The sequence below is a fragment of the Suncus etruscus genome, chromosome 19 (assembly GCF_024139225.1).
Source record: "Suncus etruscus isolate mSunEtr1 chromosome 19, mSunEtr1.pri.cur, whole genome shotgun sequence".
Taxonomy (NCBI): Eukaryota; Metazoa; Chordata; class Mammalia; order Eulipotyphla; family Soricidae; genus Suncus; species Suncus etruscus.
In genome coordinates, this window is record NC_064866.1 from 8,291,769 (window position 1) to 8,312,935 (window position 21,167).

The 21,167-nt window shown below is 41.6% G+C and overlaps 1 protein-coding gene across 1 annotated transcript in view; it reads left to right on the forward strand.

Moving 5' to 3' along the window:
* Nucleotides 1-21,167, forward strand: part of CASQ2 (calsequestrin 2) — a 94,237-nt gene that overhangs the window by 66,744 nt on the left and 6,326 nt on the right. Inside the window, exon 8 of the mRNA XM_049765978.1 lies at nt 11,683-11,737. Within this exon, the coding sequence (XP_049621935.1) occupies nt 11,683-11,737 (55 nt within the window). The remainder of the gene's footprint in view (nt 1-11,682; nt 11,738-21,167) is intronic.

Genomic DNA, 21,167 nt, shown 5'->3' on the forward strand with positions numbered 1-21,167 from the left:
GCCTGCCTTGCCTGCGCTAGCCTTGGACGGACCGTGGTTCGATCCCCCGGTGTCCCATATGGTCCCCCAAGCCAGGAGCAACTTCTGAGCACATAGCCAGGAGTAACCCCTGAGCGTTACCAGGTGTGACCCAAAACCCCCCCCAAAAAAAAGAAATATGATCACTGATATAATATAACATAACAACATAATATAATATAACGTGATGTAATTTGGTATATAATATATAAATAAAATATAATATAATCTTAACTTATTAGACGATTTTATTAAAATAGGCAGAGTTTCTGCAAATAATTTTATATATCCTTTTATTGTAATCTTTTAACAGTTCTAGAAGAGATGCAGAACAAATATTTAGAACCATTTTACTTGGAGAAGATGGTGACATGGCTTCAGTAAATTATTCAAGGCAACTTAATAAGCCATTAGATTTAAACATAACCAATATTACTAAATTTTATATTTTCTGCCTCCTTGGAGTGACTCAAGTTCCCTTAGATGTGACACTATTTGACATGTGATGCCATGTAATATCTTGACACTATATCTTGCTTTGTGGAGAGGGAGAGAAAGCATAGAAGCATTTATTTACTTGCTCATTCTTTAAGGCAGAGTCTAAAATAGCTGATGAATAAAACCATGGAGCAACCTGACACTGTATTTTCACTGCAATACAACTTACTTGAATGTGTGAAAAAGAATATTTCATAAGACATTCATGAGAAAATAATCCAGTCTGGAGGGTGGTATTATTTGAGAATAAGACAGTACAATAAAACAGATCTTTCCATTATTTAAGCTTTAAAAAAAAATTTTTTTAAGTTAACACTTTTTTTTTTTTTTTTTTGGTTTTTGGGTCACACCCGGCAGCTCAGGGGTTACTCCTGGCTCTACTCTCAGAAATTGCTCCTGGCAGTCACGGGGGACCATATGGGATGCCGGGATTCGAATCACCGTCCTTCTGCATGCAAGGCAAATCCTCTACTCCATGCTATCTCTCCAGCCCCAGCATTTTAAAATTTTTAACCTTTAAAAGTCTTTGGTTTTAGGAGCAATAGCACAGCGGTAGGGAATTTGCCTTGCATACGACTGACCCAGGATGGACCTCGGTTCAATCCCTAGCGTCCCATATGGTCCCCCAAGCCAAGAGCGATTTCGGAGTGCAGAACCAGGAGTAACCCCTGAGCATCACCAGGTGTTGCCCAAAAACAACAACAACAAAAAAAAAACCCAAAAAAAACCCAAAAAACCAGTCTTTTGTTCTGTTTTGTTTTGTTTTGGGGTGGGGAGCGAACATGTGTGGCAGTTCTCAGGGTTTACTCCTGGCTCTGTGCTCAAAGACCACTCCTGATGGGGCGCAGGGCACCATATGGGATGTCAAAGGTAGAATCGAGGTTGGCAGCATGAAAATCAAATGCTCTATTTGTTGTACTATTATTGCTCAGGCCCCTACGTTCTTTTGTTTTTAAACTTGATTGATTGATTGATTTGTTTTTGGGCCACACCCAGCTATGCTCAGAGGTTACTCCTGACTCTGCACTCAGAAATAGCAGGCTAGGGGACCATCAGGGATTTGAGAATCAAACCTGGGTCCTTCCTGGGCTGGCTGCATGCAAGGCAAATTCCCTGCCACCGTGCTATCTGTCAGGCCCCCCTACGTTCTTATTATTAAAGAAAAATATGCCTCAGCAGTTGAAAAATGCCCCTTTGGGATGGAGGATGCAATGTTCAAAAGTCCCAGGGACCCCACCAGGTACTCTCAGCCATTCAATGCAATGGACAGAGAAGTTGTTCTGTTTGATCCACCTGTAGTGCTGACATTACTCAAACTACCCTGGCACCAGACGATGCTCAAGGGACAGTGGTGCTGGGGATGGAGTCAGTTCAGCAACATGCAAGGCAAGCATCTTACCTCTCATACTGTTTCTCTAATTCTCACGTGGTTATGTTTCTTTATTGGTCTTGAATTTGCAACATGTTTTGGTCTTACCTTGCTTTACATGTCAAAAAATATCTTTTTAATTTAAGAGTGACTATTGCAACTCTGCTTTGCAATGCCTTCATCTTGAGTTTTTTTTATTTTCTCAATTCTGAAGAACTGAGACTCCATCATCTTGACTTCGAAAGAGAGAGACTGCACAATTATAGAACCTGTGACTCGGGCTTGGCTCAATGACCCAGCAAGACCATGCCTAGGACTTACTGTCACTTTCCTGAGGCCATCAGCCTATGTCCTGTCACCTCCCATCGCAAATACCCCTAACTCAGCTCTGCAGGAAGGCCTTCTCTTGCCATATCAGAAGCAGAAAGAAAGTTTGCCCTCTGGCTTCATCAGAAACTTTGTTTACACATAACATATGAGTTACATCTCTACTATAATATAAATTAATGGTGAGAACTCATATTTTTCACATTATTATAGATTCCACTTTTTATTGGACAGGACTGTACATTGAATCTATTCGGGTAGGAAATAGGACAACTAGACTGTTTTATTTCTTTCCAAACCCCCACTATGGTATACCCATATAATGACCTTAGAAATCCTTGTCAAACTTGGCCATACTTACAGAAGAGATAGGAATAGCTTTTAAGGCTCTTTATTTATTTGTTTGCTTGTTTAGTCCTTAAAAGGAAATGGATTAAAAGGATGACACTTTATAGACTGCAAGTCTTGTTTTGTAAGCAGAAGTCCCCATTGGTTTGATTCCTGACAATACATCAAAAGCATCACCTGCAGCCACCCCTGAGCACTGAGCCAGGAGGAGTAAGCCTTGAGCATCTTTTTTTTTTTTTTAAGATTTCATCTTCCCCCACCCCATTTCTTTTTTTTATTTAAACACCTTGATTACATAAATGATTGTGAATAGGTTTCAGTCATGTAAAGAACACCCCTTTCACAAGTACAACATTCCCACCACCAATGTCCCCAATCTCCCTCCATCCCACCCCACCCCTACCTGTACTCCAGAGAGGCTTTCCAGTTCCCTCATTCATTCACATGATTATGGTAGTTCTCTGTGTAGTTATTTCTATAGCTGCACTCACAACTCTTTGTGGTGAGCTTCATGAAGTGAGCTGGTGTTCTAGCCCTCCTCTCATTGTCTCTGAGGATTGTTACAAAAATGACTTTATTTTTCTTAAAATCCATAGATGAGTGAGACTATTCTGCGTCTCTCTCTCTCCCTCTGACTTATTTCACTCAGCATGATAGATTCCATGTACATCCATGTATAGGAAAATTTTATGACTTCATCGCTCCAGATGGCTGCATAATATTCCATTGTGTATATGTACCACAGTTTCTTTAGCCATTCTTCTGTTGAAGGGCATCTTGGTTGTTTCCAGAGCCTGGCTATTGTAAATAGTGCTGCAATAAATATAGGTGTGAGGAAGGTTTTTTTTTTATTGTATTCTTGTGTTCTTAGGGTATATCCCTGGGAGTGGAATAGCTGGGTCAAATGGGAGCTCAATTTTCAGATTTTGGAGGAATCTGCATATCGCTTTCCATAGAGGTTGGACTAGATGGCATTCCCACCAGCAGTGGATAAGAGTTCCTTTCTCTCCACATCCCCGCCAGCACTGATTGTTCTCATTCTTTGTGATGTACACCAATCTCTGTGGTGTGAGGTGGTATCTCATAGTTGTTTTGATTTGCATCTCCCTGATGATTAGTGACGAGGAGCATTTTTTTCATGGGCCTTTTGGCCATTTGTATTTCTTTTTTATCAAAGTGTCTGTTCATTTCTTCTATCCATTTTTTTATGGGATTAGATGTTTTTTCCTTGTAAAGTTTTGTCAGTGCCTTGTATATTTTGGACATTAGCCCCTTATCTGATGGGTGTTGGGTGAATAGTTTCTCCCACTCGGTGGGTGACTTTTGTATCCTGGGCACTATTTCTATTGAGGTGCAGAAGCTTCTCAGTTTAATGTATTCCCATCTATTGATCTCTGCTTCCACTTGTTTGGAAAGCACAGTTTCCTCCTTGAAGATGCCTTTAGTCTCAATGTCATGGAGTGTTTTACCGACATGTTGTTCTATATACCTTATGGTATCAGGTCTGATATCGAGGTCTTTAATCCATTTGGATTTTACCTTCGTACATGATGTTAACTGGGGGTCTATGTTCGCTTTTTTGCAAGTGGCTAACCAGTTCTGCCAGCACCAATTATTGAAGAGATTTTCCCTGCTCCACTTAGGATTTCTTGCTCCTTTGTAAAAAAAAAAATTAGGTAATGCATGTCTGAAGGACAATGTCTGAAAACTCAAGTCTATTCCACTGATCTGAGGGTCTGTCTTTATTCCAATACCATGCTGTTTTGATAACTATTTCTTTGTAGTACAGTTCAAAGTTGGGGAAAATAATGCCTCCCATTTTCCTTTTCCCTAGAAGTGCTTTAGCTATTCTAGGGTGTTTATTGTTCCAGATGAACTTCATAAGTGTTTGACCCACTTCTTTGAAGAATGTCATGGGCATTTTTAGGGGATCGCATTAAATCTATATAATGCTTTGGGGAGTATTGCTATTTTAATGATGTTAATCCTGCCAAACCATGAACAAGGTATGTGTTTCCATTTCCGTGTGTTCTCTCTTATTTCTTGGAGCAGGGCTTTATAGTTTTCTTTGTATAGGTCCTTCACCTCTTTGGTCAAGTTGACTCCAAGATATTTGAGTTTGTGTGGCACTCTTTTGAATGGGATTGCCTTCCTGACTTCCATCTCTTCCCTATCATTATTGGTGTATAAAAACTTGGGACATTGGTGATGGGAATGTTGCACTGGTGATGGGTGGTGTTCTTTACATGACTGAAACCCAAACACAATCATGTTGTAATTAAGGTGTTTAAATAAATTTTAAAAAAAAAAGGCCATTGATTTCTGTAGGTTGATTTTTTGTATCCTGCCACCTTGCTATATGAATCTACTGTTTCTAGAAGCTTTTTGGTAGAGTCTTTAGGGTTTTCTAAGTAAAGTATCATGTCGTCTACAAACAATGAGAGCTTGACTTCTTTCTTTCCTATCTGGATTCCCTTGATATCTTTTTCTTGCCTGATCGCTATAGCAAGAACTTCCAGTACTATGTTGAAGAGGAGTGGTGAGAGCGGACAGTCTTGTCTTGTACCAGAATTTAGAAGAAAGGCTTTTAGTTTTTCTCCATTGAGGATAATATTTGCCATTGGCTTGTGGTAGATGGCTTCAACTAGATTGAGAAAGGTTACTTCCATTCCCATCTTGCTGAGAGTTTTGATCAAGAATGGGTGTTGGACCTTATCAAATGCTTTCTCTGCATCTACTGATATGATCATGTGATTTTTATTTTTCTTGTTGTTGATGTTGTGTATGATGTTGATAGAATTATGGATGTTAAACCATCCCTGCATTCCTGGGATGAAACCTACTTGGCCGTAGTGTATGATCTTCTTGATGATGCATTGGATCCTATTTGCTAGGATTTTGTTGAAGATCTTTGCATCAGCATTCATCAGAAATATTGGTCTGTAATTTTCTTTTCTTGGCAGTGTCTCTGTCTGGTTTTGGTATCAAGGTGATGTTGGCTCTTCAAAAAGCTGTTTTGGGAGTGTTCCTGTTTTTTTTCAATTTCATGGAAGAGCTTGGCTAGGATTGGTAGTAGCTCCTCTTGAAAGATTTGAAAAAATTCATTAGAAAATCCATCTGGACCTGGGCTTTTCTTTTTGGGCAGATGTTTGATTACAGTTTCAATCTCCTCAGTAGTGCTGGGGGTGTTTAGATATGCTATTCTCCTTACTTAAACGTGGAAGGTTATAAGTGTCCAAGAATTTTTCCATTTCTTCTAGGTCCTCATGTTTAGTAGCATAAAGTTTCTCAAAGTAGTCTCTGATTACCCTTTGGATCTCTGAAATATCTGTCGTGATCCCCCTTTTCATTTCTAATACAGGTTATCAGATTTTTCTCTCTCTCTTTCTTTGTGAGTTTTGCCAATGGTCTATCAATCTTGTTTATTTTTTCAAAGAACCAACTTCTGCTTTCGTTGATCTTTCGGATTGTTTTTTGGTTTTCCACTTCATTGAGTTCTGCTTTCAGCTTTGTTATTTCCTTCTGTCTTCCTATTTTTGGTTCCTTTTGTTGGTCATTTTCTAATTTTTGAGCTGCGTCATAAGTTATTCAGGTATGCCCCTTTTTCCTTCCTGATGTGTTCTTGTAGAGCTATAAATTTTCCTCTCAAGACCACTTTTGCTTTGTCCCATAGATTCTGGCAGTTTGTTTCTTCATTATCATTTGTTTCCAGGAAAGTTTTGATTTCCTTTTTTATTTCATCTCGGACCCACTGGTTATATTCAGTATCAGGGTGTTTAATTTCCAATTGTTAAAGATTTTCTTCTGTGTGGCTTTGTACCTCACATCTTAATTTCAGAACCTTGTGGTCAGCAAAGGTAGCCTGCAAGATTTCTATTCTCTTGATTTTATGGAGGTATGTTTTATGTGTCAGCATGTAGTCTATTCTGGAGAATGACCCATGTACATTGGAGAAGAATGTGTATCCAGGTTTTTTGGGATGGAGTGTCCTGTATATATCTACTCGTCCTCTTTCTTCCATAACTTTTTGAGGGCTAGTATTTTTTTGTTGGGTTTAAATCTGGTTGACCTATCAAGTGTTGATAGGGCCGTGTTGAGGTCTCCCACAATTATTGTGTTATTATTGATTTCTTCTTTCAGATTTGTCAGTAATTGTATTAGATAATTTGCTGTTCTCTCATTGGGTGCATATATGTTTAATAGTCTGATTTCTTCCTGTTGCACATATCTCTTGATTAGTACATAGTGTCCATCTTTGTCCCTTACCACTTTTCTGAGTATAAAATTGGTGTCATCAGATATTAATATGGCCACCCCCGCTTTTTTGAGAGTGTTGTTTGCTTGGATGATTTTCCTCCAGCCTTTGATTTTGAGTCTATGTTTGTTCTGACTATTCAGATGTGTTTCTTGTAGGCAGCAGAAGGTTGGATTCATCTTTTTGACCCATTTTGCCACTCTGTGTCTTTTAATTGGTGAATTTAGTCCATTGCCATTGAGGGAGATGATTGTCATAGGATTTAATGTCATCTTTGTAGATAAGTTTGCTGTGTTTGTTGGTCTCTCTTGTCTTAGAGTAGACCTGTCAATTTTTCTTTAAAGTTGGTTTATCATCTGTGAAGTTTCTGAGCTGTTGTTTATCCATGAAGTTATGTATTCTTCCTTCAAACCTGAACGTGAGTCGGGCTGGGTGCAGTATTCTCTGTGAGGCATTTATTTCATCCAGTCTTGTCACAATATCCCTTCTGGCCTTGAGAGTTTCTTGTGACATGTCTGCTGTAAGTCTTAGGGATCCTCCTTTGAATGTAATTTCCCTTTTTGATCTTGCTGCTTTCAGTATTCTATATCTATGAGATTTGTCATTGTAATGAAGATGTGTCTTGGGGTGTTTTTCTTTGGGTCTCCTTTTAGCTGGTACTCTTCGGGCATGCAGGATTTGATTGCATGTAGTCTTTAACTCTGGGACTATCTCTTTGATGATGTCTTTGACAGTTGATTCTTCCTGGAGATCTCCTTCTTGGGTTTCTGGGACTCCAATGATTCTTATGTTGTTTCTGTTGAGTTTATCAAAGACTTCTATTTTCATCTGTTCGCATTCCTTGAGTAGTTTTTCCATTGCCTGTTCATTTGTCTTAAGGTTTTTCCAATTTCTTCTGTTGTGTTGAGTTTTTCTGCATCACATCTTCCAGTACTCCGATTCTCTCCTCAGCTGCTGATACCCTGTTGGCGAGGCTATCCATTGAGATTTTCAATTGAGCAACTGTGTTTTTCAGATCTGTTATTTCAGTTTGGAGTTTTCTGATTTCTGTCTTTGTGTTCTCTTCAGATCGATCTATGCTTTTTTTGAGTTTTAAGAACATCTTCCATATTTCTATTCTAAACTCCTTATCTGAGAGGTTAATTAGGTGGTTGGAATTTATTAGGTCATCCGAGCTTTCGTCTCCATTCTTTGTGGATCGTGTTTGCCTGTGAGGTTTCCCCATTGTCACGCTTGTAGTGTGGTTTTTCCTGCGTGTTGTGGTGGGGTTCATTGGTTAGAAAGAGTGCGCAGCCGCGAAGCGAAGTGACTGTTCTCTTCTGCTGCCTCTATTTGACAGTCCTCAGAGTGAACAAAGGCACAGCAGGGCAGAGCCTCCACAGGTCAGAGACCTCTGCTTATTGGACAAGCGACCCTTGCAGCCAGAATGTACTTACTGGGCAGCTTCAAAATGCAGTTTTTGGGGGGTGCGCTCCATAGGCCTCTGAGGAAACCTTCAGGGATTCAGAAGCACAGGCAGACAGGCGTAGAAGTCAGCCTTGAGCATCTTGACATGCGGCCCAACCCCTCTTCCCCAGATGCACACAGTAATGAACTGTTCTGTGTAAATCAGATAGCTATGCTTTTTTTTTTTTTAATTTAGAATATCCAACAGCAGCCAAGACAAGGCAGGGCTGTCCACACCCCAGGGTTCCCATCACCACTTTGCAGTCTGCTCCCCATCCTGATGAATGATTACTCTATTACAATAGCCTGGTAGCTCCAAAAGGTGCGAGAAATAGCCAACTGAGGCCCTAAAAGGAGCCAAAGCTAAGGAAATGGACTCTATCCTGCCCTCTGACTGTTGGTGATGTAAACAGGAAAGTTTTCTCTGCCCTCTGATATGTAGGAATGAAGACCCAAAATTCAGAGCAGTCAGATTAGAAGGAGAAAAAGTTCCCATGATTCATTAATGCATGAACATTCACACACCCAAAAAACTGTAACCCCAGGATAAGTCAGTAGATCACATTACTGGGATAAAGAATTATTTGTCATGTTACTGGGGTGAAATACAGAGGAAAACAAGTGACTTTTAGGAAAAATCAATAGGCCATTAATGGGAGCTCTAATTATTTGCGACAACATCTATCTAAGAAGGATTAGCTTCCTCTAGGGAAGGGGATTTATGATAAGTTAATTCTTTAGTGAAAGGAAACTTTTAGGTAGATAAGGAGCTGCAGGACAGTAAAAGTTCTCAGCACCCACTTTTGCTCCATGGTTGACTCTAAACACAAACATGAATTGAAATTGACTGAAATGTATTTCAATTATTCAGTCAATTATTTCCTTAGCTAGGTCCCTTCATTTTATTAAGCAGGAAATAGGAATAACACTGTCATTTGATAAGGGCTCGAGAGAGTACCTGGGTTCAATCTCTGGCACCCCATAAGATGCCTCAAGCCTGCTGGGGGTATTTTCTGAGTGCAGAGCCAGGAGTGAGCCCTCAGCATTGCCAAATGTGGTCCCCCAAAAAAGCAAAAAGCAAAAAAACAAAACAAACAAAACAACAACACTGTCATTTGAGATTTAGAAATAACATACTTACAAATTTACTGGTACAAAAAGGTCCTTGTTCTAAGAAGGCAAAAATCCCTTCCCTCAGCAAACTCTCCATTTAACTGGAAAAGGAAGATTCTCACACAAAAACAATGATATCTATAGTAATAAAATGTAAAAAAAAAATATCAAATAGATGTGGGCTGGAAAACAGCACAGCGGTATTTGCCTTGCATGCAGCTAACTCATGTTGGACCTGGGTTCGAGCATCAGCATCCCATATGGTTCCCCAAGCCAGGAGCAATTTCTGAGCGCATAACCAGGAGTAACCCCCGAGCATCACAGGGTGTGGACCCCCAAAATCAACTAGATGGTGAGCAGTAAATATAGTGGGGTTTAGAGAAGGCCTCTTGGGGCTTTTTGTGCAGTCTGCAAGCTGTGAGTTTCTGAGGGTCCCTGGTTTATGAGCTGAAATAAGATGGGTTCTTGCTCTAAGTTTCCAACAAGTTTCCTGAAAACTCTATAAACTGAGGCTCATAAGCTGAATCTTTGAGAGCCTCCCCCCCCCCAAAGAAGGTTCCTTATTGGCCTGGGGGCTCCATTCAGAGATGTCTTGGAATGACAGCCAGAGTGAAGAAGAGCCTCTCAGAAAATGAATATGGATTCTTAATTCTAAAACCAATTTCCAATTGCATTCTAGAAGGGCATCCAGAAATGAATCCGCCTCACAGAGTTAATGTCACATACTTCCTGCTGATGACAGGAGACAGTAGCATTGGGGGGAACTAATGAGAACTGATCTCCATAGTCTGCTTAACAATGCAAGCAAATGTACAACAGTCAGACCACAGACTACCCTTCTGATAGCTGGTGAGTTAGTGTAGCGAAGCTGCACACACACACACACACACACACACACACACACACACACACACATACACACAGCTGCAAAATTCAATTCCTCAATGAATTGGGCTGAGACAGTGCCCAGTCTCTTGTTGGCTATTTTTTTTAATAATAATATTTTCCACTTAATCTGCTAGAATTTTTGGGAGGGTTTTGTCCTTTCTGAACTCAGAAAGGAAAAAATTAGCATTTAGATAGGATTGCACCAGCGTTAAACTCAATTGAAATGGAAACAGGGATCATGGGCGTGGGCAGAAACAGTTGAGAGACTCCTAGATTCCCTCTCTCTGGGTTAGCAACAACAAAGCTTTGTCCTGGGAGCTTTGCTCTCACATCTTAGTCTCTCCAAGTTTCCCAGAGGATCACGTTTCTTCTAGCAGAAGCTGCTCCAAATTCTTGCCCCTTCTTCCACAGAAAAATTCAAAGCAAAAGAAATATGAACATTGACCTATTTAGCCCCGGAACATAGGAACATGGGATCCCCCTACCTATAGTCTTCCCAAGTCCCTGTCTCCTTTATCATCTCTTCCCACACTCAGTCACATGCTTTAGACACTTTTTTGGTTCCAGAGCAGACACCTCTCCCAGTCCACTAAGAACCACCTGGACATGATGCTTATCTATCCCCAACTTTTCTTACTAAGTTTCCTCATGCATGAGTACAACATACCCACTTTCTAATTTGCCTCTGATCTTCCTACCTGCTACCAGGTTACAGATCATTTCAGGATCCATCAGTATGATATTATCAGTCTATATTAATTATCAGAATATATTCAGATGTCTCCATTCTTGGGGGGGCATTCCTGGGTATTGAAGAGAGCCCACAGAGGTAGAGCGCAGAATGTTTCTGGGAGACACAGAATAATCTAGAATGTTAATGACAGATCTGGTGTGGGACAGCATAAAAATCTTCCCTACACCACTGGGTGTGGCCCTGGGGGTCTGCAGTGCCTCACAACCCCACCAAGTACGGACATTTATGTCAACAAAAATTGCAGGGATTTTGCTTCAATTTCATGCTCCAACCTCACCATCATTGGAGGGCTTCTTTAAAAAAAAATTGGGGTGCATCACTGATGATATTTGCAGGTGGCAGTTCATAACACAAACAGATTCTAGCATTCATTGGGCAGCTACCAGGATCCCCAGAGCTGTGACTTTCACTGCGGATTCCCTGGACCCACTAGATCTAGGCAAAGGGACTCATTCCATGTTAGTGTCTGATGTGTTCTTGGTGTCTTTCTGTCCTGTATCAAATCTATGCATCCTTTGCAGTTCCTCATCAGTCATTTCCTTTTTTCCTTTGAGATCTGCTGCATCCTTCCCTCTCCTTGGCCTCCCTCCTCTTGAGTTCATTTAGACAACCTAGTTGTCTTTCTTTGCAAAAAGGACTTTAACTTTTTATTCTTTCCTCTTACAGGAAGATGATTTGAATGGAATTCACATAGTGGCCTTTGCCGAAAGGAGTGACCCAGGTAAGATATTCCTAGACTGCTTTTAAATCTTTTAAGCAAGATAGGACTCCTTACCCTGGTCAGTCCTCAACCACAAGATATTGAGTGCCCCCTTGTGGTCACCTGATTGGTTGGGATCCATTCTCTATTATCATTTTAGTCTGCAACTAAAAGATGCCAAACCCAAATATTCTACTGGCCAATTTAGGAAGAAGCACTGAGCACATACCTGGGAATGTGCAAAAATATCTTAACTTTACAGAATGGTGTGTGTGTGTGTGTGTGTGTGTGTGTGTGTGTGTGTGTGTGTGTGTGTGTAAACTTCTGTTCATGTTAGCTTGTTTACTAATGCTGTGATCCTATGTATATATAAATCTCAATCCTACCTTAAAATAACATTGTCCCTTTGACCTATAAAATATTTTCTGTATTGAGGAAAATTATATATAAAATATATATATATATAAAAAATATATTCGCCCAAGTAGTCAGAACTGGGTACAGCAAGTAGCTTGTTTCTAAAGTGAAAAATGACCCTAAACATGGATACATACATTTGTCTTATATTGGAACCTGAACTGTTTTTCTGATTTTGCTATTATCAACATTCTTGGGAAGTGAAATACAGAAAACATTAATTTCCCAGATGGTATCATTTTGGCTCCCTTTGACAAAATTCTTTGAAATAGAAGGTCATCAAAGGGAATGTGCAAGTAGAGATTGTACAGAGTTGTGTTGAGAAACATCCTAGAAGGAAACAATCTAGAAGGAAAGTAGAGAAGACAGGGGATTTTCTTTAGGCTGAGTAAGCAGTCATAGATCTTAGACTGAAATCTTATAGAAGATAAAGCTATACCTACCAGTACCCTCTTTTGGGTTGACCAAAACATTAGGATCTTTAGGAACCTTAAACTTACAAAGCTCTGAGGCAAAATCGGATGTGCTAGTTGGTTTTGGAAATGTTGTTCCAGGTAATGGAGAAGTAACTGGTATTTTGGGGAGCCTCAACCACTTGTCCATGCATGGAGACAAATAAAAAAAAATATATAAACAACCAGGAACTCTGAGAAGTGTCACTGTCCTAAAGGGCACAATGAATAGGGCAGGTCATAAAAGAAGCACAAGACTCTTGTTGACTAGAATATGTCTGGCTCTTACATGATGTCCCATCACATAGTAGGCCTTTTAGTAAATGTCGATTGTGGGAGTAGATAGGCTGATGGCTTGCTGAGACTGATACAACTCTTTATTGTCAGACCAACTAGCATATTATTATGCATTATTACCTTTCCTATTTTGCTCCCTTTCTTCCTTCTTTCCTTTCTTTCTTCCATCCTTGCCTCCCTCCTTTCCTCTCTCCTTCCCTCCATTCTTCCTTCCTCCCTTCCTTTTTTTCTTCCTCTTCCTCTTTTTTGCTTTTTTATTTCTCTAGTTATTTTTTCTTTTTCTTTCTTTCACCTTCTTTCCTCCCTCACTCATTTCCTGCTCTACCTTCCTTTCTCCTTTCACCCCTTCTCTCTCCCTTTCTCCCTATCTTTTATACTATCCCTCCCTTCTCTATCTCTCTCTCCCTTCTCCCTTCCTCCCTCCCTTCCTTACTTCCTTTCTTTCTTCCTACCGTCCTTTCTTCCTTTTTTTCTTTCTTGTTTCGGGGGCATCTGATGGTACTCAGGGATCAATTCTGGCAGTGCTTGGGAAACTATATATGGTCATAGCCAGGGATTGAATCCCCTCAACTGCATGCAAATCAAGAATCATACCTTTGTGATATCTCTTTGACCCCTTTCTAGGTTTTTATGGGCTAAAACCCACCTTTTAAATATAATTTTTAAAAAGCTAGAATCCACAAACTCTAGCATTCGTTTTATAGAGTGGATTTTCATGAGAACATTCAGACAGGCTTGCAAACATCTCCACTATTTAATTCCAAAACAACTGCATATCTGCCTAAAGGAATCCCCTATCATTCGGCAGTCATAAGCGCCTTCTCTTTTTATACTAACCACCACAAACATACTTTCTGGGTCTATGAATTTGCCAAATATAGATTCTAAATATAAATCGAATCATGTACTTTGTACCTGAGTTTTTTTTTAACCCAAACACAATGTTTTCAAGATTCATCTGACCTATAGCATCTATCTATGCTTCATTTCTTTAAAAGAGCCAAATAATATTTCATTGTATTAAAACCAAGCCTAAACTCTAAATGATCTGTGCCTTCCTGCCCTCCAATTTTCTGTAGTTCAGTGTTTGAACATTTGGGGGGAAACCCCATTTTCCTCTTATCGACTTGCAAAGTTAATGGGACCTGAAAAGTTAATGACAATAGTCAATCCGTGTCTGAAAACGAACAGACAAAAAAAAAAAAAAAAAAGGAATACCAATGTGGTTCCAGATTCTTTGCATAGATTCTGGCCTCTCCTCTGCACCCCTGGGAGAAGCAAGTAGGAAACAAGCCAGTTGCCCCAAATCTACAAGGTGTAATCAAACAGAATCAGATCCGTGATGTTGTATGGACAGAAATGAAGTCGCCATCAGCAGCAGCAAGCTGGCCAGACTCCAGGGGGCTTCATTCCCTCCACCCACCCACCTGCCCCTTCCAAGATTATGAGGCCTGTCTGGCTCTCAGGAACAATGGAACAAAGAGGCCTCCAAGAAGCTGCAGGAACCTGTTTGACAGAGATTGTTGCTGCAATGAATCAAGCTCCTGAAAGGACTTCCACCTCCTCCCTACACAAATATCCCTGGGCCCAAAGCTTTGCCTTTCCCCACAAGAGCCCAAGCTGGGGCATGTTACTGGGAAGCTGGGAGAAATGCTCTGAGGTTTGGGGAATGGGGGAGGAGCTGGAATCCTCCCCATGCCCCTCCCACCGCACCCAGCAAAAAAAAAAAAAAAAAAAGAGAGAGAGGACCAGGTTGGCTTCTGGAAGAGAAAGGAAAAGGTTTTTCTGAGCAAGTGTTTGCTGGTCAGTCATTACCCAAGGGTCAGTGATGTGTAACAGGGCTGAGAGGCCTGGCTGCAAGGCTAGGAATTCCATTCCTGTCTAGACAGAAGTGTTAGGGTTCCTTTGCTCTTTCTTACTACCTGCTATCCTGGCCCGATGCCCTAAGCAATGCCCCCCCCCCCCCAGAGAGTCACCACCAAAAGCAACAGCCACACCTGGTAAAGCCTTGAGGAACGGTGTGTGCCTTAGGCTGAATGGAAATGATCCCAGTCTTCTGAGTCTCCTAAAAAAAACAAAAAACAAAAACCCACCTCTTGGGGGGTCAAAACAGCAACACATTTTGCTTAAATCACTCACTGTATGAAAATCAAGATTCAAATCCTAGTAGACTTTCTGGATGACGTCATGATGATGATGATGATGTAGAAGATAATGATGAAGACTTCCTGTGTGTCCTTGTAAGCCTACAGCTCCAGGAAGGAGAGATTAGTTTGTTTTTTTGTTTGTTTGTTTGGTTGGTTTTTGGGTCACAACTGGCAGTGTTCAGGGGTTACTCCTGGCTCTATGCACAGAAATCGCTCCTGGCAGGTTCAGGGGACCATATGGGATGCCGGGATTCGAACCACCAACCTTCTTCATGCAAGGCAAATGCCTTACCTCCATGTTATCTCTCCAGCCCCAGAGACTAGTTTATCCCACTATTCAGTGAGAAAGACAAGTTGCTTGCTGGAATCAAGTGGAAATCTGCACCTCCAATCTTAGGAGAAGGGACCGAGGCTATAGTGCAGTGGTAGGGTGTTTGCCTTGCACTCATGGTCAATACAGAACAGACCCTGATTGGAATCCCAGCATCCCATTCAGTCCCCAAGCCTGCCAAGAGCCACTGCTGAGTGCAGAGGAAGAAGTAATCCCTGGGCATCACCAGGTGTGACCCTTAAAAACCAAAAAAGAAAACGAAACCCAAGGTACAAATTAAAATGGTTGGTGGCTATTCTGACTATTGCAGGTTGGACCACCCAGCTGCTAGAGAGCTGAACTGTGAACAAACTAATGTGTTGTTGGGGCCATGTTGGTGGGCCAGGGAGCAGTCAGAGCTGCAGAAAGGAGATGGAAAAGCAGTATTATAGTATTACAGGGTACCTAAAAATTTATTTCAGGAGAAGTTCATGTCTTCTCCCCAACCCCTGGCTGCCAACATAAACATTCTGTCCTGCTGTCCTAAGATGGAGAGCTTCAATTGGAGCCTGAGCAGTGGAGTAGTGGTAGAGTGTTTGCCTTGCACGTGGATGACTTAGGATGGACCATGGTTCGATTCCCCGGCTTCCCATAGGGTCCCCCAAGCCAGAAGTGATTTCTGAGCACAGAATCAGGAGTAACTCTTGAGCATCACCTGGTGTGGCCTTCCTCCAAAAAAAAAAAAGATGAGAGTGTCAACCGATGTCTGTCCTGAGGTCCCAGCATGTCCTAGGATGGAGATTCTGAATTGACACGACAGTCACCTTGTAAAGAGACTTGGGGTCCCCAGGACTGATTTCCTGGACCAGAGTTTATTTTTAGAAAACACTCAAATCTCTGCAGTATTCTTCCCTTTGCAGTATTGACAGCTGGGCGGAGTACACATTTCTGCAGCAGCCACTCCTTTGCAGCACTCACACTCATACTTTTGCAGTCACAAATCTGTGTGCTCACACCTCTGTTGCAGAGCTCATTCCTCTGCTATGTTTGAATTTTTGCAGAGCTCACATGGTCAGAGTGACTACACCTCTGAAGTGTTCCCATCTTTGCAGAGTTTCGCACCTCTGCAGAGCACAGGCCCCTGCCCTCACCCTGGGTGCTTCTCCTCCTGGCCTACTCCTCCCTGGCTTCTCCTCCAGGGCTTTCTTGTGCTCTAAACACCTCTGTTGCATCTGTCTGACAGGTCTGAAAGTGGAAGAGTGGCTCCTGCTGCCACTCTGTGTCTGCATTGGCCTACGTCTTCTTTAGAACATTTGATGAAAGGGATGCAAGCTAGCATGTTTGCACAAGTACCTGCTGCATGGTGGTCTCCAGGGTTATTTGGGTTATTGCCCAAAAACCAGAAATGCTCAAATAGGATGGACCTCTATGGGGCTGTAAAGGAATGCTCTATAGAAGGATCATCCCAAAGTCTTATTCTTGTTTTTGTAGGTGTGGGGGCACACACCCACAAATGTTAGGGGTTTTACTCTGACTCTGTCCCAAAGATTATTTCTGGTGCTCAGGGAACCATATGAAATGCTGGATGTCAAAACCTGGTTTTGCCATATGCAAGGCATATACCCTTCCCACTATACTATCATGCTGCCCCTTCTCTCACGCCCCAAGAAAGGCCTCAGATGTTGTAGTGATAGAACAGTAGGTAGGTCTTTTGCCTTGTATGTGGCCACCACTGGGTTTGATCACCCAGCATCCCATATGGTCCCCAAAGCTTGACAGGAGTGATTTCTGACCACAAAGTCAGGAGTGACCTGTGAGTATCTCTGGGTATGATGAGCACGAAAGAAAGAAAGAAAGAAGAAAGAAAGGAAAGTAAAACGAAAGAAGAAAGAAAGAAGAAGAAAGAAAGAAAGGAAAGAAAGAAAGAAAGAAAGAGAAAGAAAAGAAAGAAAAGAAAAAGAAAGAAAGAAAGAAAGAAAGAAAGAAAGAAAGAAAGAAGAAAGAAGAAAGAAAGAAAGAAAGAAAGAAAAAGAAAGAAAGAAAAGAAAGAAGAAGAAAGAAAGAAAAGAAAGAAAGAAAGAAGAAAGAAAGAAAGAAAGAAAGAAAGAAAAGAAAGAAAGAGAAAAGAAAGAAAGAAAGGAGGGAGGGAAGGAGGGAAGGAGGGAGGGAGGGAAAGAGGGAAGGAGGAAAGAAAAATGTCTCAAACAGGAGGACTTGTTTATGGAGCTTTACATTTTAAACTGCTCATTCATATGGGACAGTTGCTCCACACCAAAAGTAAACTTTGGTTTAAGTACCTAGCACATATCAAGTATTTCTGGGTCTCCCCTCTTTCAGGAGATATTTTACAGATGAGAAAATGAAAGTTCAGAGGTTTGATGTGCTTCTGGGCAACTCCACGTTTTGAGTCCACTAGGTCTGGCTACTAGGTTGAAACCTTAGTGAGGAAGAGGCGAAAGCTGCCTGTCCACTCACACAGGCTCTTGGCACTGGGATCTATTTATCTCGTGAGAACATAACTCTTGGCACCCAAAAGGAAGAAACAGACAGAAACTTAAATGGAAGATTGATGAGAGAGAGAGAGAGAGAGAGAGAGAGAGAGAGGGTAGAGAGAGAGAGAGAGAGAGAGAGAGAGAGAGAGAGAGAGAGAGAGAGAAGGGAGAGAGAGAGAGAGTACAGAGGAAATAATCCATGTTGCTTCTACAGGGGCCCTCCGGTTTACACACTACCCAGTCTGTCTGTGGGAGACATACCCAGGAGAGAGAGGGGGGGGGGGAGAGGAAGAGAGGAGAGACAGAGAGGCTATTCGGGCCCTGTCAACCACTGTTCACCAGATTGAGACATTCCCATACTTAATTCAATCTTCTTTAAAATGGAAATAGCATACACTGAATGCTGGCATTGCACAGGGTAGGCCCCAATTTTATTCCTAGCACTGCATAGTTTCTCGAACACTGCCAGGATAGATGCCCTTTAACCTTAGCACAGAGCCAAAAGTATCCCCTGAACACCACTGAGTGTGGCCCTCCAACCAAATAAAATAACACACAAAAGTAAAACAGGCATAATAAAATTTTCTCTTGGCTCCAAGACTAGAGGTAATGATTCAAATTCTCTGTAGCCAGTCTCTGTACCCAGTGCTCAGTGAGTATTCATAAGTACAGCCTCGGCAGCAGGATGGCAGACACCATGCATAATCCAGAGCCTGGGGCCAGAGCAATGGCGCAGCGGTAGGGCGTTTGCCTTGCACGCGGCAGATCCAGGATAGACCTTGGTTCGATCCCCCAAATCCCATATAGTCCCCCAAGACAGGAGTGATCTGAATGCAGAGACAGGAGTAACCCCTGAATGTCAATGAATGTGGCCCCAAAAATCCCCCACCCAAAAAAAAGAACTCAGGGCCTGTGTCTGAGACTGACCAGTTGAAAGCTGATGAAGTAGCAGATTTCATTTAGTTGCAGAAGATTTCTTCACTCACCATGAGTTATAAACAGCAAAGAATGTCAGGCCTGAAATTATCAAGAAAAAAGATAAAAATGTGTTTTCTCATGCAACGAATGGATCATTATTGTACTATGCAAAAATGAATAAAATATTGTCGATCCCAACAAACTACAAGGAATAGAAGAAACCTATGCCAAGAGGGGGAAGCAAAAAGGAAAGGGGGGGCAGTATTGGATATATCCATGTGCATAATACAAGACTACAAAAGCGATACCCATGAAATAAGATGCAAAGACAAACCAGTGGGCATTGATCAGGAAACTATGGAGAGTAGAAGGAGAAAGGATGGGAGAAAAAAAGAGGGTATGTGGGAGAAGAAGACAGTAGTAAAAGAGAAGAGACAGATAAAACAGACTGTGTAGTGGCAGTGGCATTTCCTTTTTGGGGGGAATTTCTGATCTATTGAGGTCTCTCCCAGAATACTGCTGGTGACTTCCATCTGTTTTTTGTTTGTTTGTTTGTTTGTTTGTTTGAGGGGGGCACACCTGGTAGTACTCAGAGCTTACTCCTGGTTCTGTACATAGGGATCATACCTAGGAGGACTCAGGGACACCATATGGGGTATCAGGGATTGAAATGGAGTTGGACGCAAATGCCCTATCCACTGTACTATTGTTCCAGCCCCTTCTCAACCCCATCTGTTACCAGCCCTTCCCTCTCTGCTGCAGAAAGTAGTGGCTGGTGGTATTTGGCTGTGGGTGCTACCCCTGTAGCCTATGTATGGTCCATATAAATCTAGATGCCATGGGATACCCTCTCTCCATTCCAATGACACAGTGACAGTGAAGGATATCTATATTGTCCAAATAGAGGCACTTAGAGGGATTTGATCCTATGGATCATGCCTACAAGTTGCAGGAATAACTCTACCTCCACCCAAAAATAATGAACCTGACACATGATAATAAATAATAAAATTGCTATTTTATTAAATAACACTTGATTTTATTAAATAAAACTCGATCACAGGATCTAATTTAGAGCGCAGAATTTCCAAGACAATTTCTATATCCACGGAAAGGGGCTGAAGACCCCCCCAAGACCCCTTTCTATGCTTGAGATGCTTCTGCTTTTCAGGTAAAGTGCCTGAGGGACGCAGGCTGCTGAATCAGTGGAATTTAGCTGTGTTTACAATCACTCCACCTACTTGAAGCAGAGCTGCCAAGAACAGTGTACATTTTGCTGGGAAATGTATTAGAGAGGAGGAAGTGCAGAGAAAAAATCTATACGAAGAGGCCACAAGGAGCCAAACAAAGATTGGCCAACCCAAGAGAAGGAAGGCCACAGACAGTCAACTTGGTTGGGACACCCCCTTGAGAAGAAGAGAACCTTTGGTACAAAATAGCAGTTGCTGCACTAAACTGATTTTGAGTTAGTATAGCAGCTGTTGAGATACCTGTGGCAAAGGCAGAAATTTCACTGGTGAAGGAGGGTGTTCTTTTTGTTGTGTTTTGTTTTTAAATAATTTTGATTGTGACCAATATGAAGTACAAATCTCCCACAGTTATGTTTAAGGTACAAAGAGACAGTGAATTAGGGGGTGTTCTTTTTATGGCTGAAACCCAACTACAAATAAGTTTGCCATTATGGTGTGTAAAGGTATTACTTTAAAGAAATAAAGAAAAAGTAGAACATGGAAAAAACTTAAAAAAATTTTTTACACCACAAAATCAAGTATTCTGTTTATGATCGGAACCCAACTATGAACATACTTGTAATCAAGGTGCTTAAATATAGATTTGATTAATAAAATATCAAAGAAAAAACTCAAGTAGGCAAGGCATGGAATTTCATTGTCTAGATAAGGACCTAAGTCCTATCATTAGAAGGGTGGAACTGGCTCTGATGATAAAATGTCCCCATATCCAGCTAGCAATTTAAAGAATATTTTGGGCATTGAAGGATGGCCAGCATCACTGCAACTGTCCCCTACACACCCTAAACCCTCCTTTCTAGCTTCCAGCCCTTGCTCCTGGTCCATACCCATTGCCCCTTCTATAACCAATAACAGATTTGCACCCACAATGTCCTCCTTGCTTCTCATAACCACAGGGTTCTTTTTGGGGGGGGGATTTTTTGGGCCACACTCATTGACATTCAGGGGTTACTCCTGTCTTGGGGGACTATATGGGATTTTAGGGATCGAACCAAGGTCCATCCTGGATCTGCCGCGTGCAAGGCAAACGCCCTACCACTGCGCCATTGCTCTGGCCCCAGGCTCTGGGTTATGTATGATGTCTGCCATCATGCTGCCGAGGCTGTGCTATGAATACTTAGGAGTACACTAGAATTTCCCAACAGAGCGTTCTGCTCCAGTGTTCCTG